The sequence below is a fragment of the Taudactylus pleione genome, unplaced genomic scaffold (assembly GCF_031769625.1).
Source record: "Taudactylus pleione unplaced genomic scaffold, aTauple2 ptg000086l, whole genome shotgun sequence".
NCBI classification, from domain to species: Eukaryota; Metazoa; Chordata; class Amphibia; order Anura; family Myobatrachidae; genus Taudactylus; species Taudactylus pleione.
Genome location: NW_028284488.1, coordinates 32,895,968 through 32,914,893, shown reverse-complemented (window position 1 = coordinate 32,914,893; position 18,926 = coordinate 32,895,968). Strand labels below are relative to the sequence as shown.

At 43.2% G+C, this 18,926-nt stretch overlaps 2 protein-coding genes across 7 annotated transcripts in view; one reads left to right on the top strand and one right to left on the bottom strand.

Annotated features, from left to right (window-relative positions):
• Positions 1-1,538, top strand: part of CCDC146 (coiled-coil domain containing 146) — a 180,058-nt gene extending 178,520 nt beyond the window's left edge. For all 4 annotated transcript variants that reach the window (XM_088468824.1, XM_088468826.1, XM_088468823.1 and 1 more), the window contains one exon: positions 1,055-1,538. In XM_088468824.1, the coding sequence (XP_088324950.1) occupies positions 1,055-1,258 (204 nt within the window). In that variant the 3' untranslated portion in view covers positions 1,259-1,538. The remainder of the gene's footprint in view (positions 1-1,054) is intronic.
• Positions 797-18,926, bottom strand: part of GSAP (gamma-secretase activating protein) — a 195,551-nt gene continuing 177,421 nt past the window's right edge. For 2 of the 3 annotated variants that reach the window (XM_088468827.1, XM_088468828.1), the window contains 6 exons: positions 9,293-9,387; positions 8,109-8,228; positions 7,750-7,811; positions 6,959-7,063; positions 6,430-6,526; positions 797-4,964 (listed from right to left, as the gene is read on the bottom strand). In XM_088468827.1, coding sequence (XP_088324953.1) covers positions 4,867-4,964; positions 6,430-6,526; positions 6,959-7,063; positions 7,750-7,811; positions 8,109-8,228; positions 9,293-9,387 — 577 coding nt within the window. In that variant the 3' untranslated portion in view covers positions 797-4,866. Of the gene's footprint in view, positions 4,965-6,429; positions 6,527-6,958; positions 7,064-7,749; positions 7,812-8,108; positions 8,229-9,292; positions 9,388-18,926 lie in introns of those variants that run through there. The other variant, XR_015877836.1, reaches the window with a different exon arrangement.

Sequence of the window (18,926 nt, the reverse complement as noted above, 5' to 3'; positions counted from 1 at the left end):
CTCTGTCCTGATGACGGGGTCCAGCGCAGCCCAAAAATGTTGACACAATTAAGTGAGGATTATGATGCATCAATGATTACTATATTCTATATATAAAAAGACATTTTTGTAGTGCTGTGTTTTGAGAGAGGTGGAGAGAGAGATACACACAAATTTCACACACAGTATAAAATCATATAAAAGGAGAATTAGAAATATACTTGAACAAAAGTATTACCTCTGCCTGTTGCATTAACATTTTAGAACACAGCGGTGACAATGACACCATTTACATATAGCTTATATTTAGTGAGTTTTTCATCCATTTACTTATGTGTGAAAAGCGGAATAAAGGTTCGTTCACACCTACCACTTATTTTTACAGTGTCCTGCTGCTGTCTCCTTACTAGTTTTTCCAGCAACATGAACATGAATAATGAACTTCACAGTTAGGAGTAAAGCCAGTTAGAAAGTGCAATATGCTCAGTGTGGCTTGGGAGGGAGGAGGGGCTCACACACATTAGTTGCCCTGGGGCCCCCCACAAGCCTTAATCCTGACCTGCCCTACATAATAAAAGGCTGCAGATGCAATTTTATTATATCACATCAGAGCAAATCCGGTAAGTGAGCAGACCATGAACTGTAAATGAGGCCGACAGCGAGCAGCTGCCTTTAGCCTTCTGAAGTACTTTGCCAGTACAAACAAGAGGATGAAAAATCCTGCAAGTACATAGATTCAATGAGCGGTCTATATTTTAAAGAAAATGTAAATGACAAACAAGATAGGAATCAAAACTCATCACAAAATTAAGTGGTTTTGTTTTTTATTTTTCAACACTAGAATATTTTTTGTTATTAGACATTTGAGTTTATAAAACATTCTCTAAAAACACAATTGATTATGGCCTTAATTCAGGATTCCCATTTTATGTATTTACATTATACTGAACATCATAGAATATCTCTGCTGATCTGGGTACTCTAGGCCATATTCATGGACATTGCTCCTATTTAAAATGTTAACAAAAAAGTAATAAAATAGATAGCTTGCTGATTTTACCCTCATCCTTTGCAGATTGAAGATGACGAGGATCAACACATATTGCCAAATGGTATATACACCACAGCTGAGCAACGGCCCAATGCGTACATACCAGATGGCGAAACTGCTCTTCCTCTTCCCCGGCCTTATGGGGGTCTAGCGCCTTTTAAACCCAGTGAACCTGGCTCAAACATGAGGCACATAAGAAAGCCACTGATTAAGCCAATTGAAATATAACAATGGCTTTCAACAATATAAAATTCATTTGCAACAAGAACATTTTAAATGGTCTCATTGAACAGTTGACTAAAGTCATGGATGCTGCTTTGTAGCCACTTCTAGAGGAAATCACATGGCTTCTTATAGCTTGAGAACAATTTGATGATGTCATCTTAACTGTTTAAATGGTGCTTCTGCTTAAGCGATGTTGTAGCCATGCCATTGGTGGAAATAGTCATGTTGTAAATTATATATGTGAAATCAGATAACACTGTTTTCCATTCTGAATGCAAGAATAATCTAATAAAACATTTAATAAATGTATATTTTGACTATGTTCTTACTAACCAACCTACTGTATATTTATGATCTATATGAAATGGAAGGCATACTGTACAACATGACATGCATATATCATGTTAGAGGTCTTACATCCAACCATAGAAGTTGTCCCATTTACAGTCTAAAATCAGTTTCCCTGCTACATAACCAGGATAACAATATTTTATCACCAAATATTGTGTTATCCTTACAGATCTATGGGCACATGTATCAAAGCTTGATGTGAGATAAAAGTTTGAAATATATACAGGTTGAGTGTCCCATATCCAAATATTCTAAAATACAGATTGTTCCAAAATACGGAATATTTTTAGCTGACTGGGCCATCAAAAATCAAAGGTTTCATTATCTCAATGTACACAAACTTTGTCTAAGGCACAAATTATTAAAAATATTGTATAAAATTACCTTCAGGCTGTATGTATAAGGTGTATATAACACAAATGCATTTTGTAAATTTGGGTCCCATTCCCAAGATATTTCATTATGGTATACAAATATCCCTTTTGGATAACTGAATATTCCGTATTTTGGAATAAGTTTAGGAAGCCGGCTGCCGCAATCCCGAAAGCCGGCTTCCCGAATCCACTATCCCGTCTAGGGATAAATGACCGGCGTCTAAAATCTAGCCGCCTGTCATTTTCCCAGCGTCAGGAGACAGGCGCCCGGCACCCCGATCGGAGGGATGCCGGGCGCCGCGAGCGGACAGCCACGCGGGGGGGGGGGGGGGGTTAGGCTAGGGGGAGGGAGGGTTAGGCACCCCCGGGGGGGACTTCGGTTTAGGCAGCGGGGAAGGAGGGATTAGGGTTAGGCACTTGGGGGGGGGGGGGGGGGGAGCTTAGGGTTAGGCACACGTAAGGAGGGTTAGTAAGTACTTACCTTAGGGACGATCGGGATTTCCAGTGCTGTCGGGCTTCCGCTGCCAGGCTCTGCTGTTTTGTCGGGCTGCGGCAGCCGGGAATCGAACCGCCAGTCATGCGACAGCCGGCTATTTATACCGAATGCATCCAAAATACCCCTGGTCCCAAGCATTTTGGATATGGGAGACTCAACCTGTGTCACCAACCAATCAGCTCCAAACTATAATTTCTTAAACACAGCCTGCAAAAGTAAGTTAGAAGCTGATTGGTTGGTGATATATATCTCACAATTTTATCTCACATCAAGCTTTGATACATATGCCCCTTAGTTATAAATAGCTATATACATGTGTCATAAAATCACAACTCTGATACATGGTTAAATGCCTAGAGTCAACATGGGAGATGATTATACATATAGATAAAAATGATGACCTGCACATACAATATCCATGTAATTTCCTTCAGTTGAAAGTAACAACATAACAAATCTGTCATATTCCTATGTATGCCACTTACATTGCCATTTTCTGTACATTAATAGTTTCATAACTGCATATTTCCACACGTCACATCACATTATCCTGCATAGTAGTTAATGCACATTTGTTTTCAAAAGCTGACAGTGTATTTTTCTGTGAAATACACTATGTACTCACTCTCCCTGGGACTTTATTCCCAATCATCATCTAGTAACACATTACTTGAAAAAGTGACTGCAGAAAACATAGCTGCTTGCACATACCAAGTACACCACCACTCATTTTTCTATGGATGGTATAGAGCAGGCGTAACCTATTGTATAAAAATGGAACCCTCAGACAGATGGAGAGAGGTAGATTAACGTCTGGGAGGGGATGTGTGCAACGTTTCCTACACTTGCCAGTGGCGCCATCTTCCGTGAGATATTTTTGCGAATGTGCCATCTTCCCAAGATAGTAAAGGCTCTGGACTGAGCCAGAGTCTCTACTATCAGCTGTGACAGCTTCCTCTTTCCAAAGATATTACATGAAAGATGGCGGCAGAAGGCGATAGTGTGTATATACAGTATGTGTCCCCACCCTTCTGTTTTAGCTGCAGGGTGCGCCCTGTGGGTCCCCCACTGACCCAGGAATCCATGTACACCAACACATCCTGCACCCATTATACATATGGCAGTGGATGAATAGTCAACACTACCTTACGGATTTAAAAAGGAGTCATAAGCAAGCTGTTAATATACATTCAAGCAAACAATCCCAGTATTAGGAATCACGGGAGATTCTGTAACTAAAAGGTTTCATTAACCAAACATGCTTACTTTCATATTTAAAAAATAGAGAAGTGTTATTTCCTAATGGTTTTTCAGTGGGGAAGTACACGCAAACTTCTTTGCAATCATCCTACATTATCATTACAAAACATCTAATAAAGAGAAGTGTGACAAAGCACAGAGACCACCCACGTACAAATAAGCCACACTTGAAAGGAAACTTTTTTTTTTCTTTAAAAGAAAAAAAAAAAAAGCATATTATGGACTACACAATGTAGTACTGAGTAACAGACTACTAATAAACATAAAATAGGTCCGACAGCTGCTTGATGGAAACACTACCAACATCAGCACATCTTGGATCTGGGAGGATTAAACAGTATGTATTCTTGTAGAACCTCCATTATTACAGAACTGATGGTGACATCCACGTCATAGTATAAAACCTTTAGGCACAGTATTAGCAGACCTTTCAAATTTTTTTTTTTTTTTTAGCACACAGTGACCACTAATCAAATTCCTATAAAAAGTCACATTTTACTACTGCTATTTGCACATTTAGTGGATACATATTGATAAAACCATAGTAAGAGCACATCTGAAAACACTCAGAGCAACAGTGTTTGCCATTTTATATATAAATACTCATTTCCTATGAGGAATAAATTCTATTTTATAGACCACTGGCACAATTCCGGTTTCAACTTACTGATTAAAACCAAAGTCTTGCCAAAATAAAGCTGCATAGACACACAACGATTTAGTAAATGAACGATTTTAGTGAACGATTTTTTTGAACTACAAACGATTTTTGCATATTCTGTTAATGAAAATCATTGAGTTGGTCAGTCTGACTGAACTACAAACGTGAACGCACATGAACAATAATCGTTCGTTTTAACTCAGAAAGTGAATTTTTTTGAACGATTAACGATATCGTTATAGTTAATCGTTCAAAGAATCGTTGTGTGTGTATGGACCTTAAGCGATACATTAAAACCACCTAGAAAACATCATACATTTCAGATGGAGAGATGACCGACAATTGCTATTGCAGTCACAGACATAGAAGTAACCATACTGTGTTGCTACAATATGGCCACAATTTCTTAAAATGTATGATAGACAAATGTAATTACAAAGTTACATTTATAAAATAAATTGTTCCATTTTTAGCATCTTTGTAGATTAAGCAGCACAGAGGTTTGTTTTAAGGCAATTTCCTCCAGAAACGCAGCATCTATGTTATCTTCCTCAAAGGGGTTTAACGCTGGAATAGCAAAGAACAGAAAGTTAAAACTGCATTTACTTGTGGCATTATTTTTACTTGTTTTTCTTTGAAAACGTTCTTATTGAATGCAGGAGGACTGTAATCATTATCTTTTCATAACCGTATTATGACCGGATAATCAGAGCCAAAGCCAATGCCACATACCTGAACCTGTAACTTGCTTTTTTTTTTTCTTCTCAAGATTAAAGCACAATTGTCTTAATCTAGGTACACGCTATATGATATATTGTTCCAAAGCAGATCGGAATGATATATTGTACACATTGTATAGGGTGAACACCCAATCAGTCGTTCTTTGCATCATCCCATCTACCAATACAATGAATGAACGGTGCAGTGCTATTATATGCAGCATGTAACGACACATCGCACCGCCATACACCGGATCATACAGCGTGTACGGCGCATGCAATGTATTGTTACATTGTATCGCACCATCACATGGTTTGTACCCAGCATTAGAGTTAATGCATAATGATAAGATTACCAAAACATTTTACATATAACTGAATAAATCCCTTTTTCTCAAAGGAAAACATAATATATTTAATATATTAAAGTTTACAACACAACAATCATTTATGCATGTTGATGTTTAGTCACAATCACCGTGTTCCTGACAAGACCAGCAATGTGTGGTCCATATACCACACTGCCAGCAGGGGTAGTGGCTGGCAGGTAGCGACTGGATGTCTTTTGTGTTGTTGCCCAGGTAAGTGATATGGGGACTGGGTTATGTAGTTAGGATTACCCACTCAAAGCTGGAATGAAATGGCCAATCTACAGTATCTTGTGGATACACCAAATGAATCCCGAGGCCTATAGAATGATTTGGTAGCACAATGCTGGCCTTGTTACAATAGCATTTTTAAACTTACATTCATTCTCTCAGGTTGCAGGTACAGGGGCTATTCAATGTCACAATGACAATGTGGGTTTAACTGAAATCATCTCACCTAGTCCTGCTTGTGTCACATAGGAACTTGTTTTATGAATGATGGCAGAGCGCTTTAGGTTAGGGAAACGGGGTGTACTACTGCAGCAGGCCCAGCACTGCTCTAGTCACCCTTATGGACATCTCTGCTGTGCATGGCTGCAGGACATTGTAGACAATTCATTACTGGGACATTTGCATATGAGTGATTGGGTAGAAGACTTAGTTTTTTAATGTGTTTTTTTTTTTTATACAGTTGTACTCTTATCTTACATTTCTCTTTGATCTTTTTACAATATTTAGAAACCAATACTTAAGATATAAATGGGAATTAAACTTATTTTATAGTGTCTTTGTCTGACGTCAACTCTATTTTTATTGGGCGATTTGATTAAGGCAGGCATAGTAAGCAAACTTCTGAACGTATATGAAATATTGAAAGAACAGGGTATTATTTCCAAAATGAATGAGTCCTGCTCACAAAGAAAAAAGTTAATAAATCACACTTACCTCTGTCTTCCACTTCTGATAGCATCAGTATCAAATAATTCAGAGGCAGAAAGTTTATATATAGTGGAGACCGGCCAGTAGCTGACTGACAAATAACCTGCATAGTAATAAAATATTAAACAGCTGAAACATTCCATAGTGAGAATATTCTCATTAACATTCCTTAATGAGAATATTTCATTTATCTATGAACACAAGTGGTGACTTGTATACTGAAGTTCTCACTAGAAGAATCTGAATATAATTTTCTATATTGTGCACCATTTATTACTTAGCCTACGTCACTGACAGTCAGTCATACCTTAAGCTGGAGCTCATCTGTGGTATCATGAAAAGCATTTCCATGGCACCAATCATTTCTGGATCATGCACATAGCAAAGACATATTATGAAGGCCAGACAGACATGACAGAGAAGTATTAATAATATTGTATATGAAACAAACAAAAAGGTTAAGGACAGTTAATACGTATAAACTGTATGGCATTGCACCTGATGTACACATAAGAATGGATGTTGGAATACTCACGTCCCTTTTGTGAAGCCTGAACAGCAGCTTTTTCACATACTTCATAGCGATAAAGTTATTGCTGCTGGCATGGTCCCACAAGTGATGGACTTTGTCACAAATATTCTGAACAACAGAAAAATAATGATGTTCACATGTCCTGCGTACAAGAGGGTCCACTCAACACTTTCATTGTGGAACTTCCCGACACTAAGTAGGTTTATATGATAAAACAGGATATCCCGGAGCCTTATGTTACAGACTCTCTGCACCCTGGCACTACGTCATAGGAAAGAACAATACACAACCAGCATACACTGCATATACCATTTTGTAATGTCAAAAAAGGCACACCTACACCAATGTTCCCAACTCTTGTCATCCGGAAACTAATAAAGAGCATGTTTTCCATGCTTCACTCTAGAGCACAGATGCACTCATTACTGACTGACATTTTAAAAGAATTACAGGCAGTACTCTTTTACTTGCGATTCTGTGAGGAGACCTGGAAAACATGAACTGTTAGGGTTCCCTGAGGACTAGAGTAGGAAACTCTGCTTTACACAATATGTGAAATACAAGTATTATAATTTATAGAAGTTTAGTAAAGGGATGATATATTTTTTTTTAGCACATCAAACCTCCTTTGGAAATAAAAATACATTTCTCAAGAACATGAGGAGAAAATATATATGTGGAACTGTAGATATTAGTATGCATCTTAATACAGCTGTGCTGATAGGAAAACACATAATTCACATGAGGTGTACATTTTTGGGTTCAGCTAAATAAAGCACTGCGACTTATCCTACCTCTGGAAGACGTATAATTATGCTACACTTCAGTTTTTCATTTTCTTCAGTGTCGTCCAGCTCTGTAAAAGAAGAAGTGACAGTCAGTACTCCGAATCGGCATACAGATCACCATATAAGATTTCAGCATGTGCAGATAAATTACACCTTCTTAAGTGTGGGCATGTGTCAAGCCTGCAGGAAGAACGAATGCTTCTAGACTTATGCCTAAATAATCTTTGCTATGTATTTTGTAACTACCAATTACATATGTGGATGGTCTCACGCCTCCATGTTTCAAGCGGAGCGAAATGGAGGTAAGAAAGATAATTAGTATCTTGAGTGGTTCCATGCACGTCTTGAAGAGAAAGACATTTTACCTTTCAGGAGTTTAACGACAAATGTTTCTGTCAGTGGCAGAGCTCCACTGTCTATGTAGTGGAGTAAGTTTCCTAGTGGGAGGCACCGCACAGCTAGGACCAGATGCAGCGTCTGAAAACCTAGAGTAACACAAACAGGATTCCTTTAAAATAGCCAAACTATTCCCAGTTTTAGTATTTCCTGTCAAACAATCATATAAACATGTTTCCATAGTTTAGTGTCCAGCCAAGTTAGTGCATGGTAACTGAGTAGGCCTGAGCAGGGAGCATTTTGTGTTTATGCTGAAATAGACGTGTTAAACTATGCTTCTGGCTTATTGTATACATATCACAGGAACTTATATATAAGCATGGAAAGGTAGCTAATAAACAGAACGGAGACATTAAATTCACAAGAAAATACAGCTTTCATTCTACGGTTTGTATTTGCATTGAATTTTTTTCTGTCTAAGCAGTTTGGTGTGTGCGTGAATCAACTCTTAATTAAGGTTTATATGATGTTGAATATGTATCCAAGCTTACTGACAAAACATCTGAATGGAGATTTTTATATGCAGTAAGTTACAAATTCAATGGCCCACTAGGCCATCTTAGACCAAACCGGCCATTAGATGTAGTGTATATGGGCATAAAAGACTGACGATATTGATCAACATGTGACCGAGGTTTATCCAAGGTCTACTAGGCGGATGTCTAGTCCTGTGATGACAGTATCTGTGTATGCAGTCATGGTCCATCTGCAGTAACAGTGCCCTCTTCAGACCAATCTCCAAACAGCCAGACTTTTTCCCATGTGTACACATGTATAAACAAATCTGACAAGAGGACAATTTAAAAGGACCATTAAGCCCCAATATTGAAATTTTCAGAAATGAACCATAAAAAGGTAAAATGTTCAGTTATACTATTACCATCCCCACCGTATTACAAAGAGCTAACACTCCTCCCACATATTAAGTACGGTGTTCTAATGGCATTCTGAGGATTCAAAAAGCTGTGTATGCAATCATATTAGTTAATGTGACATCACTAGCAATGACCCTGGATTCACAAAAGGCAATAAGTAACCCTCATTCTGTGGAAGGGAAAAACAATAGCAAGGATGACGAGGTGGGAGCAGCATGTGCAGTCTACCTACAGACGACCTAACAAGTTAGCAGTGCTCCATCTATGTCGTCACTTACCAGGAGGCAGGGGCATGCACATTCTGCTTGCAGCTTCTGAAATGCGGCACATGACATGAAATGCAAAATACTCTGATGTCTTTCCACTCCCATCCCTGCATGACATTTATAGAGGAAGCAGTTATGTTTTCAGATACATGTATTTACAGCTTTACAGAGGAAGAAACTACATAACACTGTTAGCATGTTACCCTAGTAAAATCAAAAATTCCCTAGCAAAATAAACCATTTTACATTTACATCAAACTTTCAAGAGGTGTCCAATTGTATAGTCTTAAATAATACAGGCATAAGGTATGTTGCTGGGCCATGCCAAAGGTCAACATGCTTGGCATGGACTGATAAAATGTCGACAAAACATCCCTGGTGGTTTAGTGGCAATTTACCAGGTCCGGCAGTAAAGTCAGTATGACTGCTGGTGGATCCTGCAGCGTTTCCAACGGAAAGTATGACAAACTTCTAACTCTCCCCCTAATGCCTAACCTTTACCTCCACTCCCGTAGCCTAACCCCAACCTTCCCCTCCCGTAATCTAACCCCAACCTTCCCCCTAGTGCCTAACCCTAACCTTCTCCTCCTGTAACGTTATCCCAACCCTCCCCCTAGTGCCTAATCCTAACCTTCTCCTCCTGTAACCTTATCTCAACCATCCTCCTAGTGCCTAACCCTAACATGTTGACATTCTGCAGTTGCCGGCATGTTCAATGTCAATATTTCAACATCGTTGATATCATAACAGATGACAAATTATGAATGTCAACATTGTAAATGTCAACATTATGACTACATTCCCCCCACACACACCTCTCTCAGTAGTAGATACTATCACCCATAACTGAAAACAGAGAGAGAAAGGGAAAAGATCTAGCAGCTGGAATGACTGTGGCTACCTGATTTATACAGCTTAATATAGTACCATCCTAGCTGTCCACCAGGGAGAGGCAATAGTTCTTTAACACGCCAGTGCTTATAGTTGCTGACAGGTGGTTTCCAAATATAGGACACTATATATGGAAGGGATGCAGTCTGGAAGACGATGGTCTAAATGCCGACCGCCGGCTTCCAGACTCTCTAATCCCGGCGTGGTACTAATGACAGGCGTCAAAACTCGATGCCTGTCATTAACCATACGCCGGAAGACCCAACGAAGGTAAGCCGAGCGCAGACAGCCGCGCGGGAGTGGGGTGGGTGGGTAAGGTACCCCCCGGGAGGGTTAGGTTTAGGGTAGGGGAAGGTGGGGGATAGGGTTAAGCACTCCCCGGGGGGGGTTAGGGTTAGGCACCCCTAAGGGAGGGTTAGGGGGTAAAATTAGGTTAGTGATACTTACCTTAGGGACGATCGGGATCTTCGCCCTTGACGGGCCAATGCGGCCGGCAGTAATACCTACTACACCCTATATGGAAACATCCCAAAAGACACTGGTGGTTTTACTAGTGGGTGGGAAGGGACTGTACTTCAAAATTATCACTCCTCTCTTAAAGAGGAGCAATATATTTCAAGGAGATCTGCAGTCTTTTCTTCTTCAGGGTCCATAGGGGGATCCACAGGGATACCATGGAGGGGGGTGTGGTTGGAGTGATCCAGGCACCAAACAATTAAGCTTTAGCTCCCAGGATGCCTTGGTGCTCCTCCACATATACCCCGCCCCTAGCAGACAGTTTTTGGTTTGGTGCTGGACAGGATCAGTCACACCTTTTATAACGGGTTTGCTAGATGCTCCACTGGGGACCCAGGGCTGCAGCCGGGCTACTGAGAAGATCGGGTAAGGCGATTGGCAGTCCTTACTTCCGGCAGTAGAGAGCTGCCGGAAGACGCCGTAGTGGGGCAACTGGTGCGTCCACTCCCCCACTAGACCATCGGGGCGGTTAAAAACTGGTGTCAGGGACCAGGTGAGGCCAGCTTTACCCAGTGGTTGATGCGGTAATGGGGAGGTAGGCTCTCCCCCGGCAGCCCCTCCCCCAGCCCAGAGCGTGAGCCCTCAAGAGTTTTCCCGCTTCTGGGCTGCTCCTCCTACTCACCCTCCTCCTATATGAGACGCTCAGTAGCCATTGATTAATGCTTTCCTGAAGCTACAGGTCTCAGGAGTATCGGGTCTAGTCTCCCTGGGGCCAGGTTATACAGCGCACAAATCCTACCAGCCCTTGGAGGCTTGAGTAGTTTATTTAGTGCCCATTATAAGTATATTTATATACACTGTGTGTGACTTGTGCTAGTTCTGTTGTGTGATATACTGTCTTAAAACTTTGTCAGTTATATCTATCCCTGCTGCTCTTTTCTCAAACCCTCAACCACCAGGTGTGTAAGGGCATTTGTACTTCACATTTACTCGTACTTATGAAGAGTGTCGCATTGCATTATTAACTAGACACTTATTGTGTGCTACTTATTGGCTATGTCTTCTAAAGGCAAGGATAAACAGGAGGCTGGGGCCTTGTGCTGGTTACATGTAAATCCTGTTTTGCGGGCATGCAGGAGGGTCTATGACCCTAGGTGTCCTCCTTATCCCATGTTATGACGCAGCTAGTGGATCGTTTATCAACTCACATGCTGCCTCCTACCATGGGGTACCCACAGCTGTTACAACCTACAATGTCTGTACCCCCTTATGCATTCTCTTTGGATGGATGATTATGCCCATCAGAATATGGCTCAAAAGTCTGCCGCCTCTCAGCAAAAGTTACAGGCGGGCAAACAATTAGCCACCAAAGCACATAGGCGGATTGTATAAACCCATCAGTCCACCCAGCTTTTGGATTCTGACGAGTCATCTACGGAGGCAAATGACGCACAAGGTTCTCTCTCAGAGTCACACTTGAGTGAGGAGCACAGTCAAACAGTCGATGTTCCTGCTTTAGGAAGGGTGGTTAAATGAATCCTAAATATAGAGGATGATGAACCGGCCCCAAAACCAAAAACCCGATGTTTAAACATCAGAAGGTGGTTAAGGCGGAATTCCCTCAATCAGAACAGCTCATTGACCTCATGGGGAAGCTTGGGGTACTCCTGCCAAGCAGTACCAGGTCCCAAAAAGACTACAGTCCTTTTACCCTCTCCCTACTAAAAGGAGTCTACTAAATGGGAAGTCCCTCCTGCCGTTGATTCGCATGTGGCACACTTAGTCAGAAACTCTACACTATTTCACGTCTACATCCTCCCTTAAGGAGGCCACGGATAGAAAGCTACAAACTTGTCTCAAATTAGTCTACTCGCTTTCTGGCGCTATTACTAGGCCAGCTATGGCTGCTGCCTGGGTGGCTAAGGTTAACGAAAGGAAGGCCAGGGGCACTGGAAGAGAGCCTGCCATCAGATGCTACCAGGGAACAACTGGCTTATATCTCCCATATTCAGAATGCAGCCTCTTATTTGAAGAAGCTTCGTTGGACTCCTTGCCTCTAAGGCATCTGCGACCTCGGTAGTCATACGCCAAGTCCTTTAGCTACGGTCCTGGAAGGCGACATGGGATCCAAGAAGGCACTCGAATCCTTACCCTTCTCTGAAGACAGGCTGTTTGGCACAGAATTGGACAAGATTGTGGCTATCGTTGCAGCCTCAAAGTCTGCCATCAGCAATTGCCCCTAAGAATAGGCTGTCCTCTTTTCGGTCCTTTTGCCCCAAGGGTAAAGCAAGAGGACAGTGTTTTCCCAGGCAGTCTAGTTCGCTCAAGACCACCAAGCCACGAGTCAAACAGCCTTGGTCAGCCAGACATCCAGCTTCCAAACCGGATGACAAACCTTCCTCCTGGAGGATCCCAGGGTTGGAGGCAGACTTCTTCAATATGCCGACTCTTGGCATCAAACAGACGTCTAGGTCCGAGAAGTGGTCTCTCAGGGGTATGCTCTCACTTTCTTGAGGAATCCTCCCCGGCAATTTTTTGTACAGGTCCCCCATCACTCCCTGCTGCATTCAGGGGTGATAATCCCGTTTCCTTCGACTCAGAGAGGAACTGGTTTTTATTCCACTCTTTTTGATTCAGAAGCCGAATAGGTCTCATTGGCCTATTCTGAATCCAAAAAAGTGCCCAAGTTCCTCATGGAAACTTTACGAACAATTGTCCTGGCAATGGAGCCTGGGAATTTCATGATTTCTCAGGATGTATATCTGCATGTACCTATGTCCAGAGTGTCCAATTACTTCAACCCACCAGCGGTTCCTACGGTTTGCCGTTCTGCAGCAACATTAACAGTTTCAGGCACTACCCTTTGGTCTGTCCACAGCCCATCGGGTCTTTACCAAAATAATGGCGGTTATGACGGCACACCTCAGACGCCAGGGAGTCAGAATCCTGCCATACCTAGATGACTTCTTAATCTTGGCATTGTAACACAAGCAGTGAGTCTGCCATCTCCAGCTGACCATGGACTGCCTGCAAACACACGGCTGGATCATCAATTGGAAAAAGTCCTCCCTATTCCCGACACAGCGGATGATACATCTGGGGGCATTCCTAGATTCTCAAATACAGAGCATCTTTTTGCCGACAGACAAGATTTTGACACTACACTTGCATTTGCGCAGCTTGCTCCACAATCAGAGGGTATCCATTCACTCAGCAATGCAGATCCTGGGGTCCATGGTGTCCACCTTCAATATGGTGAAATATGTCCAGTTCCACTCCAGGCCTCTGCAATAACCGATTCTCTCCTGGTGGAATGGACAGTATCATCTGATCCAGTCCCAGATGATCCTCCTCTCTCCGAAGGTTTGGCTTTCCCTCTCATGGTGGCTACAGATGTCCCATCTGGACAAGGGTCATCGCTTCTGGATTCCAGATCGGGAACTTCTCATGACAGATGCCAGCCTTCGCGGATGGGGCGCGGTAGTCTGTCATCATTCCTTTGAGGGACGGTGTACAACTCAGGAGAGTTGCCTGTCCATAAACATTCTGGAGCTTCAAGCAGTGAACCGAGCAGTCACTCAGGCGCAGGATCTCCTCCACGGCAGGCCGGTCCAGCTCCAGCCCGTCAACGCAACTGCGGTAGTGTACCTCTCAACCATCAGGGAGGCTGAGTGAAGTCAGGCAGCCATGTGGGAAGTGGCAAACAAACATTCTGGTCTGGGCCAAAGGTCATCTCCCAGCAATCTCGGCAGTGTTCATTCCAGGAGTCTGCAAATGGGAAGTGGACTTCCTAAGCCAACAGGACATACAAGCCGGAGAATGGGCTCTCCACCCGTATGTCTTTCAACTCCTCGTGGACAAATGAGGCCTGCCAGACGTAGATCCCATTGGCCTTACGTCACAACCACAAGGTCCCCAGGTACGAGTCCAGGACCAGAGACCCCCTCAGCCGCCTTCGCTGACACTCTGGCAGTGAGGTGGGACTTCAATCTCACATATCTCTTTACGCCGATCTCCCTCCTTCCGAGGGTGCTTCGAAAGTTCAAGCAAGAATGCGGCACGTGATACTAATAGCCACGGCCTAGCCCAGGCGACGTTGGTTCACCGACCTACGGAAGTCTCTCCATAGACACTCCATTTCCACTGCCTTTACGACAGGATCTACCAGCACAGGGTCCTTGCCGGCACCCGGACCTACCTCTTGTCAGTGACGGCGTGGCTCTTGAGTCATCCCTCTTAAGAGCCAAGGGTTTCTCTCACTCTGTGGTCCAGACAATGCTCAGGGCATGCAAGTCTACCTCAGCCCACATCTATTACAGAGTGGCACTAACTTTCAATGGTGCTCCCCCAGAGGCTATGATCCTACAGTTTTTAGGGTCTCCCGGGTATTTGCCTTTCTCCAGGCTGGGTTAAACCTTGGTCTCCACCTGGCCTCTCAGAGTTCAGGTTTATGCTCTGTCAATCTAGTTACAGTGAAGGATTGCTCCACTGCCTTATGTTAGAACATTCTTTCAGGGGGCTCTCCATCTTCAACCTCCTTTTGTCCCACCGGGAGCTCTGTGGGATTTGTTCTTGGTTCTCAGGGCTCTACAGGCTCCTCCATTTGAACCTCTGGACTCTGTAGTCCTCAGGTGGCTGACAGCGAAGACACTTTTTCTCCTCGCTATTTCCTCTGCCCGCAGGGTATCTGATGTGGCAGCGCTCTCCTGTTGCTCCCCCTTCTTTTTTCCATCAATAGTTTTTATTAGAAAATTGTCCGTGAATCACGGAGGGGGAGGGGTACAGAAAGTCGAAAAGGAAGGTGGGGAGGGGGGGAAAATCAGGAAAAATTACAACATTTCCAAACATACATACAATGTATGAGAGACAAATGGTATTAGTAGCAAGCAAATCACGTACCCGATAATTACATTGTAATAAAACAATATTGGTAAATGAGACCACAACAAACCTCTCAACAAGATTGGGAACTAAGGGGTTTCTAGAAGTAATGCACCTTCCCCAGCTGTAGTAAACTTAGACCAACTGGACCACTTCACTAAAGGGGAAGAAATCAAAGAGGAGTATGGTAACCCTACAGTTTCCATTAAAAAAGCAAAATGGATCTTACTGATTATTTTAGAGAGGGGGGGAGGAGATGAACATTTCCAGTGCTGAGCAATAGCTGCTCTCGTGACAATGAATATATGTCCTAGAACGTAGCAATCCGCCGTAGATAGCCCCGAAGGGTAAATATGTAGCAATGCCAAAGCAGGGAACTCCTGGAGGCGTACTTGTAGAACTTTATAGGCTAATGTGAACACCTCGTTCCATAGGTGACGTATACGGGAGCAGCTCCAGAAGATATGGAATAAATCGCCTATTTCCATACAGTTTCCCCAGCAAAACTTTGATTGAGAATGCCAAATTTTATGAAGTTTAGCTGGTATGAAGTAAAGTCTCTGTAGCAATTTATATTGCATTTCAAGGTGGTTATGGCATCTGGAGAAGCGGTGGGCTGTTAAGTATATAGATTCCCACTGATGGGATGTAAATGTGGTTTGTAAGTCAGCTTCTCACTGGAGTTGCGTAGGAGATTTACCCGTTTCCTATCTTGGTATAAGGAGTACCAAAACCGTATTGAACCTCTGGAGTTCCCTGCTGACAATCTAGATAGGATGTGGGCAGGCAGTGTCATGATAGGTGTCTGCGAGTTAACTGTCTCAGGTGGTGATCGGGTTTCAACGGAGGCCGGCATGACTGGAATCACAGATAATGTAAATAGCTCTATTGACAAGACTTGGGTAGCAGTGAAAACTGCCTTTGATGATAAATGACAGGAACTGGAGGGACCGGACTGGGACCGGCAGGAAGACTTGTTGAATTGAACTGATGAACTGAGAACTTGACTCTGGACTGGAACAACGTGGACTGAACTGATGAGCTTGGAACTTGACTCAGGACTGGAATGTGACAATGGCTGAAGGGAAGTCAGGTAATGCTGAGACGAGGGCTAAACAGGGTAATCTGGAATTACTATGACAAAGGCTAGAACTCAGGTGCAGGCTGGACAGGATAATTGGAAATAACAGGTTTCAGGAAGGAATGGGTAGGTTTGGGAATTTGCAGGCTGGACAGGATAATTGGAAATAACAGGTTTCAGGAAGGAATGGGTAGGTTTGGGAATTTTAGGTTCAGGGAGGGAATAGGTAGGTAACAGGGGCAGGAGTTGATCCACAGCAGGAAGCAAGGCAGGGTAACACGATGCAGGTTTACAGAGTGTCAGGGACCAACCAGGAGTAGGACTAGCAGCAGAGCACAGGCCAGGTATTGCTGTAACAGGACGTCTGGATGCCAGGTATTACTGTAGCAGGTTTTCGGGATGCACCAGGGGTTGCTGTCAGCAGGCTTACTGGATTGCCAGGTTTGGCTGTAACGGGTTTTCTGGAAGCACCGGGGGTTGCTGCCAGCAGATTTACTGTATTGCCAGGTACAGCTGAAACAGGTTTTCTGGATAGCGCCAGGGATTGCTGTAGCAGGTTTCAGGGAGATACTTGAATGCAGAAACAGCATGAACCATTCACCACGGGAAGACGAGATGTTCAGGCCCAGAATGCTATCAGGAGAGGATATATATACCCTGGGTCTGGCAGCAATTGGTGGATACGGACAGGTGGTCTGGTAGTAGCATTATGAGTGGTGGAAGGCACAACATGCAGAGGGAGTATTCATCTCTGCAGCTCTGAGACTCAGAACCACACCTGTGATTCCAATCAGGGCTAGCAGTGCTCACAGACAGAGGAGAGACCAGGTGCAATAATCAGAGCAAATCCTCCAGGCAAATTACACACACAGATCCATGGGGAAGCTGACAGGGGTAAGTCTCAAGGCAAAAAGGTGACAACTAGACAGGGTCGTGACAGGCGGAAGGTGTAGGGAGCCTGGGATTTTAAACATACTAATAACCAGTGGTATATACGGGTATACATAAATAATTCCCTATGTGGTAGGTTGTATTGTAGCTGAAGGGAGGAAAAAGTTCTGATTGATCTATTATTAATCAGATCTGAGATAGAGGAAATGCCGCAGGTTTGCCATCGAGAAATGTTTAAATCAGGTATTAAATGTGAAAGGGTTCCCAAGGAGAGGTTACCGGTCGGTAGAGAAAGACATCTAGTAGAGATTGCAGTTAGATCCCAGGCTATTAATGAGTCTACAACGGCTCGAGGAGTGTCTTTCGCCACAGGACGTAGTTGTTTGGGTGTCCACAGAAACTCCCAAAGGGGGTATATGAGCATAGTTCCCTCTCCAAATCTACCCATGATTTGGTCCCAGGGGGGAGGGACCAGTCGCCTATCTGAGCCACTAGGCAAGCATAATGATAAGCAAACAGATCAGGGACTTCAAGCCCACCCAGCTTGCGCTGTCTAACTAACCGAGAATAAGCGACCCTAGGGGTCTTTCCCCTCCATATGTATTTCAGAACTAGAGTGTGGAGCGGTCGAATATAGCTTTTTTGAACTAGATAAGGGATTGCTCGGAACAGATACATAAGCTTTGGTAAAATTGACATTTTGAACGCGGCCAGTCTACCCAACCAAGATATTTCAAAACCTAACCAACGTTTCAATAGGTCATCTATATGGATCAAGAGGGGCTTAAAATTTAATTCTGCTAGGTTAGTCAGTGTTAGATATGTGTATCCCTAGATAGGATATGGCGTTCTCCTTCCATATATATTTGAAATTTGTTTTAAGTCTTGTCAATATTTCAGGTGGGATATGGAAAGGCAAGGCCTCCGTTTTAGTAGTGTTAAGTTTATAGAATGACGAAGCGCTATATTGATCTATAATGTTATGTAAGGTTGGTAATGAAGAGCATGGGTCGGTAACGAATAGGATTACGTCATCCGCAAACAAGCTCAGTTTATGTATTGAAGAGCCCACCTTGATACCCGGGAATGCATTAGAACCTCCAATTGTAGCGGCAAATGGCTCGACGGCCAGGATGTACATAAACGGGGAGAGGGGGCAGTACTGTCGAGTACCATTTGTTATCTCAAAAATTGGAGATGAAAATCCATTGCTCAAGACAGACGCTGAAGGGCAGCTATAAAGTGCTGAAATTGAGGTCGCCATTTCCCCCTGGAACCCAAATCTTACTAAAACGGCGTTGAGAAAATCCCAGTTTAGACGGTCAAACGCCTTTTCGGCGTCAAGGGAAAGAAGTATAGCCTCGCGTTTTTCCCTGAGTAAGAGTTCGGCAAGGTCGTATACTCTACGGGTATTGTCGGATGTTTGTCTACCATGAACTAATCCTG